The sequence below is a fragment of the Chelonia mydas genome, chromosome 2 (assembly GCF_015237465.2).
Source record: "Chelonia mydas isolate rCheMyd1 chromosome 2, rCheMyd1.pri.v2, whole genome shotgun sequence".
Classification (NCBI taxonomy): Eukaryota; Metazoa; Chordata; order Testudines; family Cheloniidae; genus Chelonia; species Chelonia mydas.
Window position 1 is genome coordinate 102,333,487 of NC_057850.1, and position 20,873 is coordinate 102,354,359.

General features: G+C 41.7%; 1 protein-coding gene across 13 annotated transcripts in view; it reads left to right on the forward strand.

Moving 5' to 3' along the window:
* ADNP2 (ADNP homeobox 2) overlaps nt 1-16,445 on the forward strand; it is a 31,451-nt gene extending 15,006 nt beyond the window's left edge. For 8 of the 13 annotated variants that reach the window (XM_027822802.3, XM_037893010.2, XM_007060414.4 and 5 more), the window contains one exon: nt 10,961-16,445. In XM_027822802.3, the coding sequence (XP_027678603.2) occupies nt 10,961-13,975 (3,015 nt within the window). In that variant the 3' untranslated portion in view covers nt 13,976-16,445. Of the gene's footprint in view, nt 1-4,367; nt 4,425-7,068; nt 7,215-7,238; nt 8,417-10,960 lie in introns of those variants that run through there. The other 5 variants (XM_037893015.2, XM_043540026.1, XM_037893020.2 and 2 more) reach the window with 3 other exon arrangements.
* The last annotated feature ends 4,428 nt before the right edge of the window (nt 16,446-20,873 follow it).

Below are 20,873 nucleotides of genomic sequence, written 5' to 3' on the forward strand. Positions count from 1 at the left end.
GGCTGAAAGGGTTATCATCATCATCCTTTTTGGTTCCTGAACTTTTTTCCTCTCTCCATTCCCTTTCTATCCCCTTGTTGGAGACTGGTTTTGCTTCTTTGTGCAAATACCAGAGGTAGTTCAGACTTATCTGATGCTTTTAGGGCTTGATCCCACTGTTTCTTTTGCATCCTGCTGTGCAAACAGAGCTGTAATTCAGGGCTCCAACCTTATTTATTAGCAATCTTGCTTTTAAAATTTTTGTGTTTTGGCAGCGGCAGTAAGCAAAATCTCCCTTAGGGAACCACATTTTCTGGACTCTGTTCCCTGAATGGGATCACCTCTCTCACAACATCATGACAGAGGAGAAAGCTAACCTGAGTAAGCCAAAGGCCAGACAGTGATGTGAATCTCTGAGGAGACCACCTTAGGGCTGTAGAAGAGAAGCTCTGCCACATCTTTTGGTAGTCTCTCTGCATCTTTCTGTCCCTCGCACATCAGCCAGAACTTCTGGAGACACCCGCTCAAAGGTGAGGCAGCCCTCTTCAATACTGGGAGGGTGGCAAATGGTATATCCTCTTGCTGAACAGGTATCTTCAAGGGCTAATCCAAAAATCCTTTCTCCTGTACCCCTTTTTCCCCAAACCTATTCTAGATCAGTCCACTTTTTTTTCTCCCCAAAAGGAAATAAAGCTCAAGGATGGTCTTCCATATGTAAATGTGGGTGAGTGAGTCAGTTAGGACAGAATCTGGCTTGCTGCTTGACTCCCCATCTTAGGATGCAGAATGAGAATTCTTAGAGAATTATCCCCCTACATTACCACCTCATTTATATATCTGAGGATGAGGAGATACACCAAGGACCCAACCACAGGTTATTTTCTGAACTAGGAAAAGGGACAGGTCTTCTAATGGTGATGAGAATCTCCACTGTAAAAGGCCCGCTTCCTCCTCCCCCCACCCCCAATCTTTAATTGGCCAGAAAATGTAATGACTGAGAGCAAGAAGCAAATACGTATGCCTGGTCTTTGTTCTCAACAAGTTTCAGCTCTTATCAAAGAAGGATAACTATGTTGGAACATAACCTTGAGCCAGAAAAATAGAAAACGTTTTTCTTCCTCAGCAGACCTATTTTGAAACAACAGGGAAGAAGTGGTAGCCATCAACAAGATCCAACTAGAAAAAGGATGAACGAACTAAATCTAAGGGAGAAATCTCCCATCCAGAGCCAAGGTATATTTTGCCATCCCTCCGCATTCCTCCTAAGACATTAGGGGAAATACAGCTGCCCATTCCAGTGAAATCCAAAAACTACAAACCACCTGCAAGGGGAGGAGCTCCTTTCTTTTTTACCCTCAACAAAGGTGTCAGTGAAGGGGTTAACTTTATTCAGGGGTAGAACTTGAGCCCACAGATACCAAGGTGTGGAAACCAAATTTCCTTCCAGTCGAAATAGCATGCTGTATCTACGTCTTTCCAGAAATATGGCTGGAAGTAGGATACTCTCCTACTCAAGTGAATAGATCCAGTCAGCTTCAACTGGGTTGATTTCCATTCTTCAGGCTGGAGATGGAGCTCTAGGGAGTGCCGTATGGACACCAAGTTCCTCCACGTCTCTTTTGTTAAACTCTCTTCAACTGTGAGAGACATTGAAAAGCATTCAATTATCCTGAGATTTCACACCATCCGCAGTTAAGAGGAATCCTCTGTCCTTTAGGGGACTCTCAGGCCTTTACTCCCTAATTATCATAGTTTAGCTTTTAAAAAAATATTTTAGGCCATCATAGACATCAAGAAGCTGAATAGGTGGTTGAAGAGAATTTATATTCATAATTGAGACTTTAGCTTCTACCATCACTGCAGTCTCTTCAGGAGACCTGCTGACACTGGTGGAACTGGGAACTTGTTTGCATATTCCCATAGGCCCTGTCTTGATAATTCTCAAGTTTGTCTAAGGAAATTGCCACTATCAATACAAAACAGTAATCTTGGCCCTCCACTCTGCGTGAAGTAGTCAGTGAAGGAATTGCTAGTGATAATAAGCAGGCTAAGGGGCTCTAAGAACTCATTGATTCTTGTTTCTAGGTAACATACTCATCAGAACCTCCTCCCCAAGGATCTTACAGGCAACAGTTTGGGACACTTTCCATGCTTCAGGCACAAAGTTTTATAATAAATCCAAAGAAGAGTTCACTGGTCTTCTCTTTGAGCATTGTCCTTTTAGGACAGTGATTTTTCAACCTGTGGCCCATGGACCCTGGGAGCCCACAGACTACGTCTAAGATTTACAAAGGGGGTCTGCACTGCCATTTGACATTTTTTAGGGGTCCGCAAATGAAAAAAGGTTGAAAAACCACTGGCCTGGGAGATGGGAACACAAGGGGAGCTGTAGTCTTTGTGACACGCAGCAGACACTGGTCTCCACAGTACTTGTATTATTACCATATGTATTCCATTCATCTTTCCTTGCAATTGCTGGGCCTAATGTCTCCAATTGTGCATAGAGATCATCCCGTGAATGAATATACAGATGAGATTTCTCCTTCAGGTTTGAAATTATTCCCAGCAAGAAATGCACATGAAAAGGAAAATATGTCCCCCCCAACTAACTTACTCCCTCTGTGGAAGTAGGAAGCCTACACAGTAAGTTCCTTCCCTCAGTCCGTACTTTAAGGTCTGATTGAAAACACTAGCCTATCAGGTTTAGGAGCCCAGTTGGATTGTGTGGTTGAGGTTGGCTTCAAAGCACCAATCTAGAAATAAGTGCACCAGCTTGCCTTCTGAGAATTTCAGGATCACCTGAGGCAAGAGCATGTTGTCCCATCAGACAACACAACCACATAAGATGAAGAGGGGGACTTGTGGTTCAAATCAAAACACATACAAGCCTTGCAGATCCTACTGTGTGTGTGATATTACATAGCCTCCATCAGGGTAAACCAAATACATTAGAACCTTAGAGTTACGAACGCCTCGGGAATGGAGGTTGTTCATAACTCAGAAATATTTTGTAACTGAACAAAACAGTGGTTGTTCTTTCAAAAGTTTACAGCTGAACATTCGCTTAATACAACTTTGAAACTTTGCTATGCAGAAGAAAAATGCTGCTTTTAACTATCTTAATTTAAATGAACCAAGCACAGAAACAGGTTTCTTTCCTTGTCAGATCTGTTTTTTTAAATTTTCCCTTTATCTTTTTAGTAGTTTAACACAGTATTGTGCTGTATTTGCTTTTTTGAGGGGAAGGAGATCCACTGCTGCTTCTTGACTGTACTTCCAGTTGCAAATGAGGGGTGTGGTTGACTTGTCAGTTCATAATTCTGGTGTTTGTAACTGTGAGGTTCTACTGTAAAAGGATCCTGGAATACAAAAGCAGATTGGCTAACTCATCTGTGGATAGAAAATTTGGAGTGGGCTCTGAACCAAGAAATTTTTCAGCTGCTAGACTATCCCAGGTGGATTTACTCACATACAGACAAAATGCAAAAACAAGGCCCCTTCTTCATCAGAGATCATTGGGAGCAGATGCTATGGCCCACAGATGAGCAAATTTTTTTTTAATACCTGAGCTCACTTGCCAGCCTGCTCTGGCAAAAAGAATGTTGACTGACACAGAATATATGTGCAAAGCTGCCACCTGGTCCAAGTTTTTAAAGCCCTACAGGTTCAATCTTCACTCATTTCCAGGCTGGTGCTTGGCAGAAAGTTGCTCCAAGCAGTAGTCCTGAAACAGATTAATAGATTTTTTTTTTTCTTTTTAAGGCTGGAAGGGACCATTAGATCATCTAGTTTGAATTCCTCTATAACAGACAATATAATTTCACTCCTGTATTGAGCTGAATAATTGGTTTGACTAAAGCAAATCTTACAGAAAGGCATCTAGTCTTGATTTGAAGACCTCAAGAGATTTTTTCCAATGATTAATCATCTTTACTTGTTTTTTAAAATTTTGTCTTATTTATAATTTTGAATTTGTCTGGTTCAGATTAATGTTAATTTTAGGGAAGGCGAAACCACCTTCTGTTCTACTTGCCCTCCTTACTAACTTTTTCCTGATGGCTTGTGTTTCCCATGTATCTCAGATTAGGGGAAAGGTCAGAGTCCAGAATGAAAAATCGTTACTAAAATTTCCTTTCTGGGACCTATTCTTGTCCAGCAGGGCAGATTGGAGTTCTCCTGAATGTGTCTCTAATGGCCTCTTCAGGCTCCCTGTATATAGTTAACACAAATGGAGTTGAGTATTATTGTTAGGAGTTTTAAATTCTAATCTACTCATAAGAATTTGTTGGTTCCGTACAAGTTTGGAAATACTCATCTTTGTGGGTGGAAGGAGCAAGGCCAAACAATGGAGCCTATGGACAAGTCTGAACAGCTTTTCATATTTGCAGGAAGATGTGCTGGCCTGAACTAGGGGAGAGGTCCACCCTACAGAGGGAATTTATCAAGTAACAAACTTTACTTTTCTATTCTGACAAATAGCAACTATTTATGGTGGGGTAGAAGAAAGGGAGCTGAAGTCCAGTTAGTTGCAAGTTATTGGGATTTAGGCTTCTGAATCACTGGTATGCACTTCTGAAAATTTTAACTTAAGTCTCCAGAACAAAAAAAGTGCTTAGAGGAGGCATAAAGAATTTTTCTCCCCAGTCTTACCGTTGTACAGTTTGTAGTGGGGAGCATCTTGCAGGAATATGCCATTGCTATAAAGGACGCAAAAAAGAACTTTCTTTGTCACAGCTTTCAAATTGTGGTTAAGGGAACTATTGAGAATAATGATACAATTAAGCAGCCTGGCCTGCATAATCTAAATACTGACTGGAGCATTGACTGCTGTGGAGAGGTTTCAACAGAAAAGTTCAGGCAAGTTTAGTTCCATCACAGGAGGAGTTGCAAGAATTTCTAAAGAGTGATAGGGCCCACCACCTGAGAAATTAATTTATTCTCTTCTCAGTTTGTGAAGGCTAGTGAAAAGCAACTAGGCCTGCCATCACAGAAATGGAAGGGGGAAAATGAATCTAGTGATGAAGCAGTTCCTAAAGACACGGCCGTATTTATTTCACTAGCATGTACATTCAGTTGCTTTCAGTACCACTTCCATTACTTTTCCTATGGTCAGTGTGCTCTAAGTGTGGGGTGGGAAACTTCAATCTTTGAAGAATGCTATAGTTGTCCCAATCATCAATCATGCCAATGAGACCTAGCCTCTGTTGACTTCTTTGATCCTTTCAATTTTGGACTTTTCCTGAAGACTGCTCTAGGGCCACTAATAATCACTATAATGAAAAGTCAAAACTCAGGCCTCTGTAGCCTTTTCCAGTCTGTCATGAAGTGCGGCTGACCCATTTATATGATCTATTTGGAGCTGATAGTGCAGCACTACAGTGGCTTCAGTGATTCCTTTCAAAGGGAGCTTGGGGTAGTGATTGACAGCTGCCCTTTCCCAAGAGACCTTGTGGGTGAGGTTCTACAGGTATCCATGCTCTTGACACTTTTATAGTCTCTAAGGCAAGAAGGGACCATCATGATCATCTAGTCTAACCTCCTGCACATCACAAGCCACAGAACCTCACCCACCCACTTCTATAATAGGTCCATAACTTCCGGCTCAATTACTGAAGTCCTCAAATCATGATTTAAAGACTTCAAGTTACAGAGAATCCATCACTTACTCTAGTTCAAATCAACAAGTGACCTGAGCCTCACTCTGAGAGGAAGGCAAAAGGCCCCCACAGTCTCTGCCATTCTGACCTGGTGAAGAATTTCTTACTGACCCCAAATATGGTGATCAGACCCTGAGCATTTGGGTGAGACCCACCAGTCGGATATCTGGGAAAGGATTTTTGTAGTAGCTCCATCTAGTGTCCCATTTCTCACCGTAGGAGATATTTGCTAATAACAGTAACAAATGGGCCATATGCCCTTATAGGCAACTTCATTATGCCTTCTCCTCCAAAACTTTATCAAGCTCAATCTTGAAACAAGTTGTTTTTTGACCCCACTTTCTCCTTGGAAAGCTGTTCCAGAACTGCATTCTTCTGATGGTTAGAAACATTTATTCTAATTTCAAGCCAAAATTTGTTGATGTCCATTTGCTTTTATGCCAACATTGCCCCTTAACCTGGTGGTTATCCCTTTGATGTATTTATAGAGAGCAATCATATCTTCCCTCAGCATTCATTTTGTTAGGCTAAACAAGTCAAGCTCCTTAAGTCTTCTCTCATGAGGTATCTTCTCCACTCTTCTGATCATCCTAGTAGTCTCCCATGCTTAAGAAAGATTAATTCAGGACTGGAACAGATGCAGAGAAGGGCTATCAGTATCAACATGATACCTCTTGTAGGAAACTGAGATACTATGAACTCTGCTGTCAGCAGTACACGGCCACCCCACTTTACATCTGCTTTTCAGCATACATGCTCAATGTCACCAAGCCTTTGAGAAATTGGCTTCTGGATGAAAAGGAGCTGGGTCAGACTGAACCTTGGGAAGACCAAATTGATGCTGGAGAGAAGGGGGAAGTGTTCTGCAGAATTAGCCAAACCAGTGACCTCTTCTTCCATCAAAAACACTTGTTCTTATATCATTGAGTCAAAGTCATGGTGTCCTATTGGACTTCTTGAGCTTGGATGTCGAGGTAGCAAAAGTGGAGAGAAATGATTCTCCCTTTCTACCTCGTTGGCTTATTGGACTGTCCCCTTTCTTGTCAGAGGTCCTGAATGATCCATGCATTAGCCACTTCCAGGCTGGAATACTTTCTCCACCAGTTTTTCCCTTACCTCCCTTGGAGATTGTTGGTGCTAACAGTGGCAGTTTTACTACCACCCTCCCTTCCCCATCTCACACGCAGGTTGGTGTGGGGAATGGAGGAGGCTAGCAAATGAGACAGCCTCTGAATCATTCTACTCAGTATTGTAGAATGGTATCGCCTTACCTAAGAGGTGTTTGAACAAGTTTAGGAAGGAGAGGATCAATGTGGAAGAGGAAAGGGGCAGTGCTTCATGAAACCCTTTTGCCAGTGGACGTTTCCAGCCCAAACAACATGAGGCCTCTTCTGTTGTGGTTTGATTTTTGCCAGTTTCTTCTCCTCACCAGAACAAGACTGAATAAGGAAAACAATACATACAAAAATGGAAAACAGAAAAAAGTGAAGCAAGAAAAAATGGAAAACAGTAACTGTTGGGAAATGCTGTTACAGCAAAGAGTAGGGTACCTACTTCCCAGGCCATCTTTTGGAGAAGGTAGGCATCTAATAAATGAAATTGGGGAGCCAGTGGTAGAGAGGTAGCCAGGGGATTCCCTAAACCCTGGTACATTTTAATGTTTACTTTTGGTGTACACTTAAAATCTAGATTTATTGGTGCGTGTTGAAAAGAGTCACTGAACTGCATTGTGTCAGGATGATCAGATAAAGGTTGGAGTTGCATCCAGCACCTTGAATTTCACCTGAAAGTGAACTGGCACCAATGCAGAGAGTAGAGCAAGGTGTCAGTATATTACTGCCCAGTACCTCTCAAGAGGGAAATAACATTATATGCTTGCAAGAGCTTTTGGGTGACTTTCTAAATCAATCTCAGGCTCATCTTATCATTGTAGTTAAACCTATGGGAGAGAGAGGCATTGATTATTGATGCCAGATGCATATCTGGGAGGGAAGGGGTGGAAGATGTTCAGTTACAAGGGAGAGGAATGTAGACATAGTATGCCTAAATAAGAGCTTGGCCAGGTACAGATTAGTCTGGTTGTCAAAGTAATGTGGAAGCAGTATTTGTCAGAGCGTTCTACAGTGGGGTGGGGAGGGTAGTTTACTACTTAAGGTGGAGGCAGATTTCTAACACCACTCCACAACTGTGAGAACTTTGTCAGGTCTTCAGCCTTTAATCCTGGTCCCATACTCTGCCAGATGGTTAAGGAGCCTGATGGAGGCCATCTTTGGGCTTGAAAGGCTTAAAAGTTTATGATATTGAAAACGTCTTAACCAATCAGTCACTGTCATCAAAGACTTCTTGGCCTCTCTCTACTGCCCTAAGAAGATTAGCAGAGGTTTTTTTCCACTTTCTGAAGTGGATGGGGAGTCAAGTTACTTGATGCCATCTGGCATTGATACATCATTCACTTTACAGTGATATACCCTAAAAAACAGAATTTTTGAGATCAGGCAATACTTGGCATGGCTATTAATGTGAGAATCTGCTTTGTGTAAGGCAACAATTCCCTGCTCTCTGGAGATCAGCTGTCAAACAGGGGAGGAGCAGCCATACAGATTAATTCATTCTAACTCCTACTCGCTGCTTGAGTTCATCTTTACAGGCTGCAAACTGATGAATCTAATACCCAACCATGTTGTGGTGAGGATTTGTGCTGTGCCCCGGCTTTTAAACAGTCCCTTGAAGGTATCCCTTAAATGTGCCAGACTCTCAAGGGATTACATTCTTCTTTTAAAGTAAGTAATGCAGCCTTAGTGCCTCCCAGACTGAGCCTCAGCTCCAGCACTGCTTCTCACTGAGAGTGAGCTCTCTCCAGCAAGTTGAGCTGAGACAGACTCCTATTCAAATTCTTTTGTCCTCTTCAGAGATCAGTGCACCTCAGCAAGTATTTGCAATCACACCAGGAAGCCTTTTCAAAACAAGGTAACAATTTATTAGCCATCTGGGATAAAGAATCTGAAAGTCCTCAGGTTAGCATACAGAAACAAAGATTTAAAAACATAGTCTCTACTGCCTTGAGCCATGCTGCTCCCGGAACTCTCTTGGTTTCCTTTGTTTCTGTCTCATTGTCTGTCAGTCCCAGGTCAGAGCTCCTGTGTTTCTCTAAAGGCCAGCTGTTAAACACAGCCACCTGACATCTTTTCCCTTTGTTCTTCAGCTTGGGGTCTCAGCTCTGCTTGTCTGCAGAGAGGTGGTGGTGGTGGGGGGAATCTCCTTCCTTTTGGCTGTTTGCTAGGTGTGAGTTTCGCAGACATGGGGGTTCCCTTTGCCTTTCTAGCTCCTCCATTGATATGGGTCACTTTCAGCCAGTCCTTTAACGACCTATTCATACCACCCGAGAGACAGTTACGTGACCAGAACACCTCATGTCTCCTGATTTGCCCTAGGAGTATTTTAACCTTTCTGCACCCACTGGCTACAATCTCAGTTTATGTCGGTTACTGCCAGGCATATCATTCAGAAAAATACTACAGAAAATTCCCCATTTTTTTTACATGGGGATCAGCAGCACCTCCTCTTGGGAGGCCAAGACTGCCTGTCCATCCTATTAGTCTTGTTGTAAAGGTTCTCCGAGCTGAGAAGTTACCTTAGGATGCTTTATGAATGCAAACTTAATGATATTGACTCTGCCTGGAAGCTCTGTAGTTCTTGGAGCAACGAAGGCTCATTCCTTAGGAACTACAGGACAACTCACATGAGACCCAGTATCAAAACCTAGAAAAATGAAAATACACCTCTACCCCAATATAACGCGGTCCTTGGGAGCCAAAAAATCTTACCGCGTTATAGGTGAAACCGCGTTATATCGTACTTCCTTTGGCATAGAGTATTTCCATTATTAATACAGTATTTGACACAAGAAGTTTTATTCTTGGTGCTTTAGAAAGGGTGCATCTGATGTCGTCCTTCACATGAAGGCCAGGGTTGGGGCTCGCAGCCATGCGCTGGGGTCAGGGCTCACAGCTACATGTGCCTGCCGGGGTTGGGGCTCGCCGGGGTCAGGGTTCGCAGCCATGCATCGTGGTCGGGGCTCACAACTTGCAGGCACACGCTGGGGTTGGGGCTTGCAACCCCCCACATAACCAGGTCGCGACCTGGTTCAGTTTGAGAACCAATGTGGTAGACGAGACAGAAAACCATTTTTGCTTTACTGCGTTATATCCAAATTTGTGTTATATTGGATCGCGTTATATTGGGGTAGAGGTGTATGTGACTGAAGTGGCTCTTATAGTCTTTCAGAGACCTATAACAGTATTTACTCCATGTGGGAATGAAGAGTAACTTAACTGATCAGTGAGAATTCAGAGTGAAAACTAACAGTTTTCAGCTGGAGTGCCATTGATGGAGAAAACAAATGCAATGATTCTTGTTGGAGAGGGAATGAATTTTGAATTTTATTTTAGTCAGGGTGAAATTAGAGAAGAATGATAGTTTAAATGTTTATTTTACAAAAAATTATTTTAAAATATTTAGAGTAAAAATGCTTTGTGAATTAAATATTGGTTTGAGGAGAGGGGCTGTGTAATACAAGTGGTATTCTAAAAGTGAACTGCAAAGGAAAACAAATGGGTTTGTATATTTTTATTGCTCTTTTCTTATGTTTAAAGGAGGTCTGAAAGGTTTAGCAATTTTTTTTTTCTTCTCTCCCCACCCCCCCACCCCTTAACATTTTCTTGGCTTGTTTTTACCCTTAGGAATATTAAATGTCTGGTATTTCCTAGTTTTGCTGAAAGACTTGGTTGGATTAGGGGTTTTGAAAAGTGGTTTGAGCTTTTTCTCACCCATTTGTTGAAGGACAAGGTGTTGGAATCTTTAAGTTTTTTTTCTTAGAGTGTGTGGGGTGCGTTTAGTTCATACAAGTAAAGTTCATACAAGTAAAGCTTTAAACAGTCTGAATGAAAAGTCCCTTCCCTCTTGATTTCCCAGGTTTCATTTCTTGTGTATTGTGTTGTCTTAATTGTTCCAGTCTCTTTGATGGCCCAGAGTCTTTAAGGAACTGGAGTTTCTAATTTTTTTAAAAATCAGAGTGAGGGAAAACGATCCATTCAGGCCTTCTTTATACATTATAAAGAAGCAAAAAAGGGCACAAATCCAAATAATTTGTTTTCTCAAGCATGTCATCTTTACGTATGTCTTTGTAAAGTTGTCTGAACCTGTTTCTTGGGGGTACACATCTGTTGGTGGCATTTTCTTTGGACCATGACATAAACTGGCAGTTTATAGAATCCTGGTGTGTTTTTTGACAAGGTGCTGTGTGAACTTTTTTTATTTATTTGCAGAGATACAGAACAAAGCCGTATTGCTGTAGCCTATGCAAGTTCTCCTCAAAATTTCTTACTTCATTCAAGAATCATTTGCACCGTTACCATGAAGATGAAATGGACCAAGAGCTGGTGGTTCCTTGCCCAAAATGTGCATTTGCTTCTGATTCAAAAATAGTGGGAAAACACATCCGGATGTTTCACTCTTCTAATAGGAAAATACAGAACTATACAGTGAGCATTTTGGGTGGCATGAAACAATTCAGGAGTGACATTATAAACTTCACATGTCTAAAATGTCACTTTACAGACACACTGTACTACAATATGAAGAAACATGTGCTGATGAACCATTTTCAAAATTTAATAAGCACATATTTTGGCCAGAGACCAGATGAAAATGAAGAGAATTTTATTGAGCACTACTGTAAAAAATGTAATGCTTCTGCTAACAGCCAAGATTCTTTAATGTATCATGTCTTAACATCTGATATGCACAGAGATCTGGAGAATAAACTTAGATCTGTGATTTCAGAACATATTAAGAAACCAGGACTTGTGAAGCAAATGCATATTGCTCCGAAGCCTCCCACAACTATAGCAGCTCCATCTTTAATGCCCACCACTGCTCCATCAAGCTCAGTTACTACTCCAACTTGCATTCAACTTGCATTTCCTCAGAATAATCAGAACCAAACCATGGTACAGGGAAAAGCAGTTCAAAACACAGTTAGACCTCTGACTGTTTCAAATGTCTCTGGTAGCCTTACACATACATCTCCTGCTCCAGTTGTTACTCCACCACATGTTACTCTTGTATCCAGTCCGCTCCCAGTAGGTCAGAATGTTAATCTTCAGCCACCAGTTCCACAACCTGTTTTTGTTTCCCATAGGGTCCCTCTTAATCAGCCTGTCAGGCCTGGGGTTCTCCCCCTTACTCAGCCTGTTGGGACCATAAATAGACCTGTTGCTCCTGGGGTTCTTCCACTTAGTCAACCTGTCAGGCCTGGTCTTCTTCCTGTTAATCAGCCTATTGGGACCATAAATAGTCTGGTTGCACCTGGGGCTCTACCAGTAGCTCATCCTGTTGGTCCTGTAAATAGTCATGTTGGGCCTGGAGTTCTTCCAGTAACTAGACCTCTTGCACCTGGGGTTCTCCCTATAAATCGACCGGTTGGGAATATGAATCGACCCATTGGTCCTGGGGTTCTTCCTATGCCCCAGACTGTTACCTCAGGAGTTCTCCAGCTTAATCAGCCTGTTGCATCAGAGGTTCTTCCTGTAAGACAGCCTGTCAGACCTGGGATTCTCCAACTTAATCAACCTGTTACCTCAGGGGTTCTCCCTGTAAATCAGCCCATCAGACCTGGAGTTTCTCAAAATACCACTTTCCTGACTGCAGGACCTATACTTAGACAGTTAATTCCAACTGGTAAGCAGGTTAATGGGATACCTACATATACCCTTGCACCAGTTTCAGTTACTTTGCCTGTACCACCTGGTGGCGGGGTAGCAACTGTTACACCACCGCAAATGCCCATTCAGCTAATGCAGTCTGGCACAGTAACTCAGATATCTCGCTCTCCAGCTAGTGCACCGTCTCCTCCTGTTGTTGTGACTTCTTCCCACAATATGTCTGCACAGGCTTCTCCATCTGCTCCTGAAACAAGCCAAGCCCTCAAACAGGCTAAGCAATGGAAGACGTGCCCTGTATGCAACGAGCTCTTCCCATCAAATGTCTATCAGGTCCACATGGAAGTGGCTCATAAGCACAATGCAGTAAAAACAGAGGAAACCCTTGAACCTGACAAGCTTGCAGTATGTGCACCCTTTCTGAGGTGGATGAAAGAGAAGACTGTCCGGTGTTTCTCTTGTAAATGTTTCCTGTGTGAGGAAGAACTTATAAAACATCTTCTGATGCATGGCTTAGCTTGTTTGTTCTGTACATATACTTTCCATGATCTAAAAAGCCTTGTGGAACACAATAAGACTGTGCATAATGGAAGGAAGAAGTTACATGAAGACTACAGCAACAGAGGATTTCAGCTAGATAATGATGCTGACGGTGACCTTATATTTCCACATTTTGATTTCAGTACAATGTTACCAAAAGAAGAACTTGGTGAAAAGGAAGTATACTTGGCAGTACTTGCAGGGGTAAACTCGAGGACCCTCGTACCTGTCTACATCAAAGTGAAGCATCAGACAGCTGAAGTGGACAGTATGTGCAGCAAAAAAGTATTTACATGCCCCTTTTGTTTTGGTACTTTCATTAGCAAAGAAGCCTATGAAATGCATTTGAAAGAGAGGCATCATATCATGCCAACTGTACACACAATTTTAAAGTCTCCTGCTTTCAAGTGCATCCATTGCTGTGGGGTGTACACTGGAAATATGACTCTGACAGCTATTGCTGTGCATTTGCTCCGCTGCAGAAGTGCTCCCAAAGACAGCAACTCAAGTATGAAAGTGCCACTTGAGCGCAATGAGAAGAAAGAGCTATCATTTGTGAATGGTGAAAAGCATGATTCTGTCTCTCAGTCTGCTAAAAGAAAACAATCTGATCTATGCTCTGTTGCAGAGGACCAAAGGAATAAAGAACAGCAGCCTCAGTCCTTAAATACTGGCACAGCTCTAGCTCCAGATAAAGATGTGAATGTAGGGGTAGTGTCTGTCAAGCGACAAAAGGTTGAAAGCAGGACTGAGATGAAAGGACCTCCTTCAAGTGAGGACCTCCATATTCTAGCATTAGATCCTAAACAGTATGAACACAGTTCATATGAAGCTCGAAAGCAGTTTTTGGCAGATTACTTTCACAAGAGGCCGTATCCTACAAAAAAGGAGATGGAATTACTGTCCTCAATGCTATGCGTATGGAAAATGGATGTCGCATCATTTTTTGGGAAAAAACGACATGTGTGCCTAAAGGCGATAAAAAATCGCCAACCCTCTGTGCTTCTGGGTTTCAGTATGTCTGAACTTAAAAATGTAAAGCACAGTTTGAGTTTAAAATATAAACCGCAGGATCTGTAAAAAATGCTTTATAGTTTTAAAAAGAATCATAATTGCATACTTCTCAGTTTAGCAATTTATTACAGTGGTTTAATTTTTTTTAACTTCGAAACTGACCTTTGCAGGGTTACAGTAGAACACAAAGTCTCATTCAAATTTGACTTTGTTATTGGAAAAAAGCAACAGTGATCGTAGATCTGAGGAAGGTAGATCCTTCAAATTTTCAGCTCCGGAATTTGTTTTAGCTTTATTTTTCTTTTGTGGAGTAGGTTTTTCCCTCCCTGCCCCACTCCATTAGGCTTTTATACCACATGTATTGTCTTTCCTGATTTACAATTTATTTTTTGTCAGCAATGTCAACCTCTCCCTGAAAAAAAAAAAAGGGGGGGGGGGGGCGCTATAATGTTGGTTAAAATATCAAGACAAACTAAATGAGAACAGAACGAATTAAAGTATTGGTTTAAATTTCTTTAAACTCCTAATTTTATTTTTGTCTTTTATCCTCTAAAGAAAATGATTGTGGTATTTAACTTCCTCCTCGTAACCTACCCAAAAAAGCTAGGTTTATTTTAGCAATAATAAAATGTATGCAGCAATTTTTTCCTCAAAAGAAGAGTACATGTGCCAGTTCCAGTGATGCACAGTAGCTAAACATCTATATATTTTTGGGAGGGAGGCAGGTTCCTCTTAAACTACTGGAATTAGGTGATTTACACTGGCTGTGATTTTATCCCATTAAAAATTAACTCTCTTTAATTCAAAGGGATTGTTTACTGTCACTTTGTAGATATGGGACGCTTTCCAGTTGCTAAATTTGTACAATTTCAAAGCCTGTTGACCACTTAATTGCAAACGGTGGAGTAGTTTTAGAGAATTACCAAATTACTTTGATGCATCTTGACATAATGTAACTTTTATTCACATATCCTTCCTTAGCTGTAGAAATCTCAGTCCAGGCATCACTGAAGTCAATGGGAATGTGTCTATGCTGACTCTAATGCGTGTTGGTTAGGATATTGAGTGAACACACGCCCCTTTTAATAACCAATGAGAAATTTAGCTTAAACCACTTTCCTTTTTATAATAGTCAGAAACAGCTAAAGCTAGGAGTGGATGGAATGGTAATATGGCACCTTTCGCCTATATGTCATTGATTCAAATGGGACTTCCATATGTGATGAGTACACATTCTTGCCGTCTGACAAATAGTTAATGGTTTCTATGAAATAAATTGGTCTCAAACTAGTTTCTAGTGAACAAGTGTCTACACCACAAAAAGTACCTCCAGAACTGCCATCATTGGTAATTGAGAGTCAAAGGGTTGAGTGGGTTTGATTAAACTACCTTTAAAGTGAATTAGGGATGTGATTTTGTGGTCACTTGCATTACCAGTTCATTGCTATACCTTCTATCTGTATAAATGGGGGGCTTTGGTTTTAATCCAATTGTCAGTTTGGCACTTTCCAAAAATCACTAAAATTACTTTATGCCAAACAAGGCCAGTAACAGAGGCCATTCGAAGCAAATATTACAAGTGGTCTGTCCTACCACTGAACTTTTAAACAAAGGAAAGAAGAATAATGTGCTCATTGTGATTAAATTAGGTAATAAAGTCAGTCTTTTCCTAGTCAACCAATTTTCATCCCATATCAGAGAGTTTTGTGTTTTTTAAATTGCATGTACATGTAACTTTACATTGAACATTTCAAGCAGTTGTATAACAGGGCATGACTTATTGTAACCATAACTATCAAAGGAAAAGCTTGCTGCCTTCCTATTTGAGCTTCTACAAACTTTAAAATACCTGTGTTTTGGATTAAAAGTGTGGTATTTTCCTATTTTTGAAAAAATGGTGAAGTGTTCTCATATACTTACCATTCTATTAATTTTTGTTTAAATTGTAAAATACAAAAAGAAAATCCACAATAAAATTGAAACTAGTCATGTAATACGAACACTGAACAAAAATCCTGTAAGGGATTATTATATTTTTGGGAGTGTGCGGGGAGGATAGATCAACAGGACCTAAAAACAATAGGAAAAAATTGATGCTGTATCCTAAAAGGATCCTGTAATATCTAATCTGACTTGTGATTTGGCTGAGTTTAGTTTGTGAATCAGTCTGGAGAGCTTAGGGGATTTAAAAAAATACTTGGAAAAAGAATGTGAGTAGGCTCTATATACGATAGGCAAGATTCATCTCTGGTGTAACACCATATCAATGGAGTTACACTACGGATTTGACAATATAGATCTACAAGACAGCTTAAGATGAGTGGTTTAAGGTACTGTTTATATATTACAAATAATGTTTCTTATTGGGAGAGAACTAAGAAGTGATATTAAGAGTTGATTCTTGCCATGGTGGTGGAGGAAACAATCTAGTTTTACCAGTTTTCTTTATTGTACACTGGCCAGGGACAATGTTAAACATTTTATCTATTTGGCCTTTGATTTCACAGTTTTCAAATAAACCAACTTTTTAACTTTTTTTTAAGGTGTGTGCATATGAATGGTTATTTTTAAAAACTAGACTTTGAGAGTTTGTAATGTTTCATTAACATTCAGCGTGATAACTTGACATGAAAAATTAATAATTTGGATTCAAAATAGTCATGTCTAAGCAAAACAGAAATAAAGACCTAGATCTTCTAGTTCTTCAAAAGGAGGCAGGGGGAAGGAGAGGACACCACTGCAAGAGAGTTTGTAAGAAAAGTACATTCTACCTCATCTAGAAAATCTGATTTGAGTCCACATCCTTTCCTATAAATCTGGTGCTCCAAAGGCTTGATCATGAGTGTTTAATAGCAGTAGGAGCAAGATCAAAGCCTAAGGGCTTGGCCACACTTACATTTTGCTCTAACTTGCTGGCTCAGGGGTGTGAAAAATCACCCCCCTGAAGGCAGCAAGTCAGAGTGCTTTAAAGCACTAGTGTAAACAGGCTCTGAGTGCTGGGCGCCGCGCTCCCAGTGCTCGGAGCTAATCCCCTCGTGGAGGTGGATTACCAGGAGTGCTGGGAGAGCTCTCTTCCCAGCGCTCACACGTGACCGCACTTCAAAGCGCTGCTGCGGGAGCGCTCCCACGACAGCACTTTGAAGTTTAGCCATGCCCTTAGACTTTAAAGTGACTGACTGTTTCAGTCCAAGACAAATAACCAACAATTTTTTTAAAAACCAGAAGTGATTGATCTAGGGAAGATCCCAACTCGTACATGTGTAACGGTATATAGGGTAAGGCTTTTTTGGAAGTAGGGGGCTTGGTTCGGAGAAACCACAAGAGGTTTTCTTTAAAACAAAACAATGCAGGTTAGTAAGCTACCAATTTCAGCCTAAATTAGATTTGTGCTGTTGCTGTCTCAAAGTGTGAGACCATCTGCTTAGGAAGGTGCTAGTCTGTATTTGAACTTATTGCCATGTGCTGAGTATAGTCGTGGCTGGCTTCTGCAGAATTTCCCATTAAAGAACTTAGCTTCTCTAGCTAACTTTCCCTTCTTTTGAGAAAAGAAACTGGCTGCCACATCTTAAGAGTCACCCTGCCAGATAAGTTGCCATCTTCTGTCTGCTCAGGTGAGCAATTTTTATGTGCATAAAAGGATAACTAAATAGTGACTGGCTCAGAGGGTGAAAATACCTCATTTATGTATGAACAGGTATCTCAATTCATTACAATATGCTTTCTTTGGGTAATAGTTTAGTGTGGTATCTGTATTATTTTTAAGTGAAAAGATGTATTAGTAAATCACTAAGCATAATACAACTCATAGGAAGTGCAGTATGAAAGATTATTAGTAACTTGATTTATATTAACTTTGCGGAAGGATAGAAAATACTACACATGTGAAAAAGATTTGTTAGTTAATGGTGCATTGGGACCTTTAACTTTTGTGGCTCCTGCCTTTTTAAACAAACCTGTGCCAAGTTTTCATAAGGTAGTTGACAATTTACTTCCTAGGGTTTTAATGCCCTCCATAAAAAAGGAAGGGAAGTAGTAGTAATAGGAGAAGAATATTCACTACACAAGCTTTCTTAACTAAGTTTTTACGAGCTAATTTAAGATGCACCAGCCAGTAGCCTTTAATTAGGATTAAAAATGTGCACTCTGAACAAATCCCTCTGCACTGTATCTCAATAGAGAAGTTAAAACTCCCAAACTTAAAAATATTTTTCTGTCTGTGACCATGCAATTTTCAAACATCAAAGACTTCCACCCAGTGCTTTTTCAAAGTTGGGTATATACATATTCTTTCAGGAGCTTGTGGTATTTTAGGGACCACCTCGACCAGTAAGGGGTTCTGTCACAACCTGCCCTCTAATGTAAGGTGCCTTTATGCTGTTCAGCTGTGGTTTAAACCCCTCAGAGCCATAGCCTGCCCACAACACAATCTCATCCTGGCTTCCAGTAGCCCTTCCATTGCAGAGTCTCCCTATATCTGTCCTCCTTCAGTTTTTAACCACCAGCTGCTCTGACTTGTCACCACAAAAGGTGTGAAACCACCTCCTCCCAGTTGTCAGCTCAGTTTGGCACCTCCATTTCACACCAATTACAGCACAGAGACCTGCTTGGGTAAAAAATAAAATTACTTGAGAGAAAAATCAGATTCAAAGATGAAATAGCAAGGGAAGCAAACAGAGAAATTACCCAAAAAATAAACAAAGATGCAACCTCAGGGTTTACAGTCGCAAATTAGATTAAACTCCCTTTTTTAATACGTTACCGATTGTCTCTGACCATTTTCCCAACATGTCCCTTGCTACAACGAAGACCCAGCATTTGACAGACAGTTTCTGGATATTCATTAGGTCAAAGGCCCTTCCCCCTCTCCCTTTTTTTCCCTCTCAGGCTATTGTGACTCATGGTTATGCAGCGTGAGGCATTTCTAGCTGGGATGGCTCCGTGTCTTCCCATTCACTGTAACAGCCCATCCATTGCCTTTTTCTGAGTTGTAGGATGGTAAGTATTTAGAGCTAGTATCAGCTGAGTGGGGAAGCATCCCCTCCCTGCCTGACGAACCAGTACCCCGCTGAGAGGGAGGTGAATGCAGCACAAATTATGAGCACAATGTTATAGATACACAAATTCATAACCACAGTCTGTATATATCGCTCTTAATGACGCTAAAGTTCAGACCATTACAAGCTTGCATATAAAAACTTACTTGTACTATTTTAGTACAATAACATGAACAATCAGTTGTTTCAACTGTTTATTCTTTGAGGTTCAGCCCCCTTCTCCTTTTGGGATGTCTGGGCCCTAACTGTCACAGATGGCTATTTTTAAAAAAACAGAAATTGTTTTTGGAAGGTTGTGGGTGGGCTGCACAGAAGAGTTTGGTCTATGATGCCTTATCAGTGTCTATTACCATTGCCTCCCTTCTGCTTTCCTGGTAGGTAAAATGGCAACTGTGTACAGATGTCATGTTTAGAAACTATGATTCTTTTCCTTCAGCACCTGTTTGAGTTCAAACCATATATAGCAGGGGTCTGAAAGTTCTTAGTATACCTGAGACTGCGCTCATAACCTGCACTCTGCACAGGTGGTGATGAAGGAGATGGCTAGCTCCACAAAGGCCCCCTAGGTGAGCTGGTGGGTAGTAGAATCCTGAAGTAAGGGGGGGCCATGCTCCCCAAACAATGCATGGGGAGCGTTACCTGCCTGGCAGGGATCTACAGAAGCCAGCATGGGAGGTGGTACGCTATCTAAGCTAGCCAGTATTGAAAGGCAGAGGAAAGGGGCTGGGGTTAGGGCAAGATCCCCAAAGGTACTTCTTAGCATATGTGCAATGTGCCTCAGGTGGCATGTGACCAGGAATCATCACTGATGGGCTAGAGGGAAGCATGCATCTCAGCTCAGGCTGCTCAGCTGTGAACCCTCTGTGGTGTTGAAGCCAAGCTAGGCACGTGTTCCTGAGAAAATGATCGGTGACAGACGCACCCTTTACAACCCAATCCCATTACAGCGCAGGGACCAGCAGGTAGGGCACTCACCAGGGCTGAGGGAGACCTGTTTTCAAATCACTGCTCTTGGAGCAGGGACTTGTACCCAGGTCTTCACCTCCTATGATAGTGCCCTGACTCTGTCCACCAGACTACTAGGTACGTCACAATCGCTTCTGCGGGAGCTGGTCCACGTTGTATAAATAAGAAACAATTACTCGCTTTTTGTAATTGTTGTTCTTTGAAATATGTTGCGTATGTCCATGGCACTAGGTGTGTGAGTGCCTGGTGCACCAATGCCTGAGTTTTTCCCTAGCAATATCCAGATGCGTAGCGACACCTGTGCCCTGGTGACCCTCGTACGCCAAGCTGAGCATAAAATGAGCAGAGCCACCGCCCTACCCTCCTTCAGTTCCTTTGTACTGGAATCTTAGATGACCCATTCCACTGTGTTGGGGTAGGGGAGTGGGGTGTGTAATGGACATATGCAAAATGGCTTGAAAAACAGTTATGAGCAATGAATAACCATTTCTTTGTCTTTGCATAGGTCCGTTAACCTTAGATGATGCCCAAGCTGTTTGTGAAAGAGCAGGGAGACTGCAGCTGGGCACAGCAGGGGTTAAAGACCACCTGTGGGTTCAGCTCATCCCATCCTGTTATACCTGCAGCCAATGCCAGGCCTGGAAGGGGGGAGAAAAGAATGGGAGCCTGGCTCAGTCAAGGGCTGACTAGCAACGAGGTAGGAGCTCTCGGTATGGCTGCCTGAAGGTATAGACCAGCAACTGGCTTGCCAATGGAGCCACTGGAGGCAAGTAAATCTTTGCTGGCCAAGGGGAACTTACAGCTAAGCCCCAACTGTGGGGCAACTGGATGAGTGGGGGGCCATGCCCCAAACTAAAAGGACATGCAGGCCAGGAAATCAAGCCCTGAACACCCCCTTACAGGTGGGAGAAAGATCCATCTCCCCTGTTTAGGGGTTGAGCAAC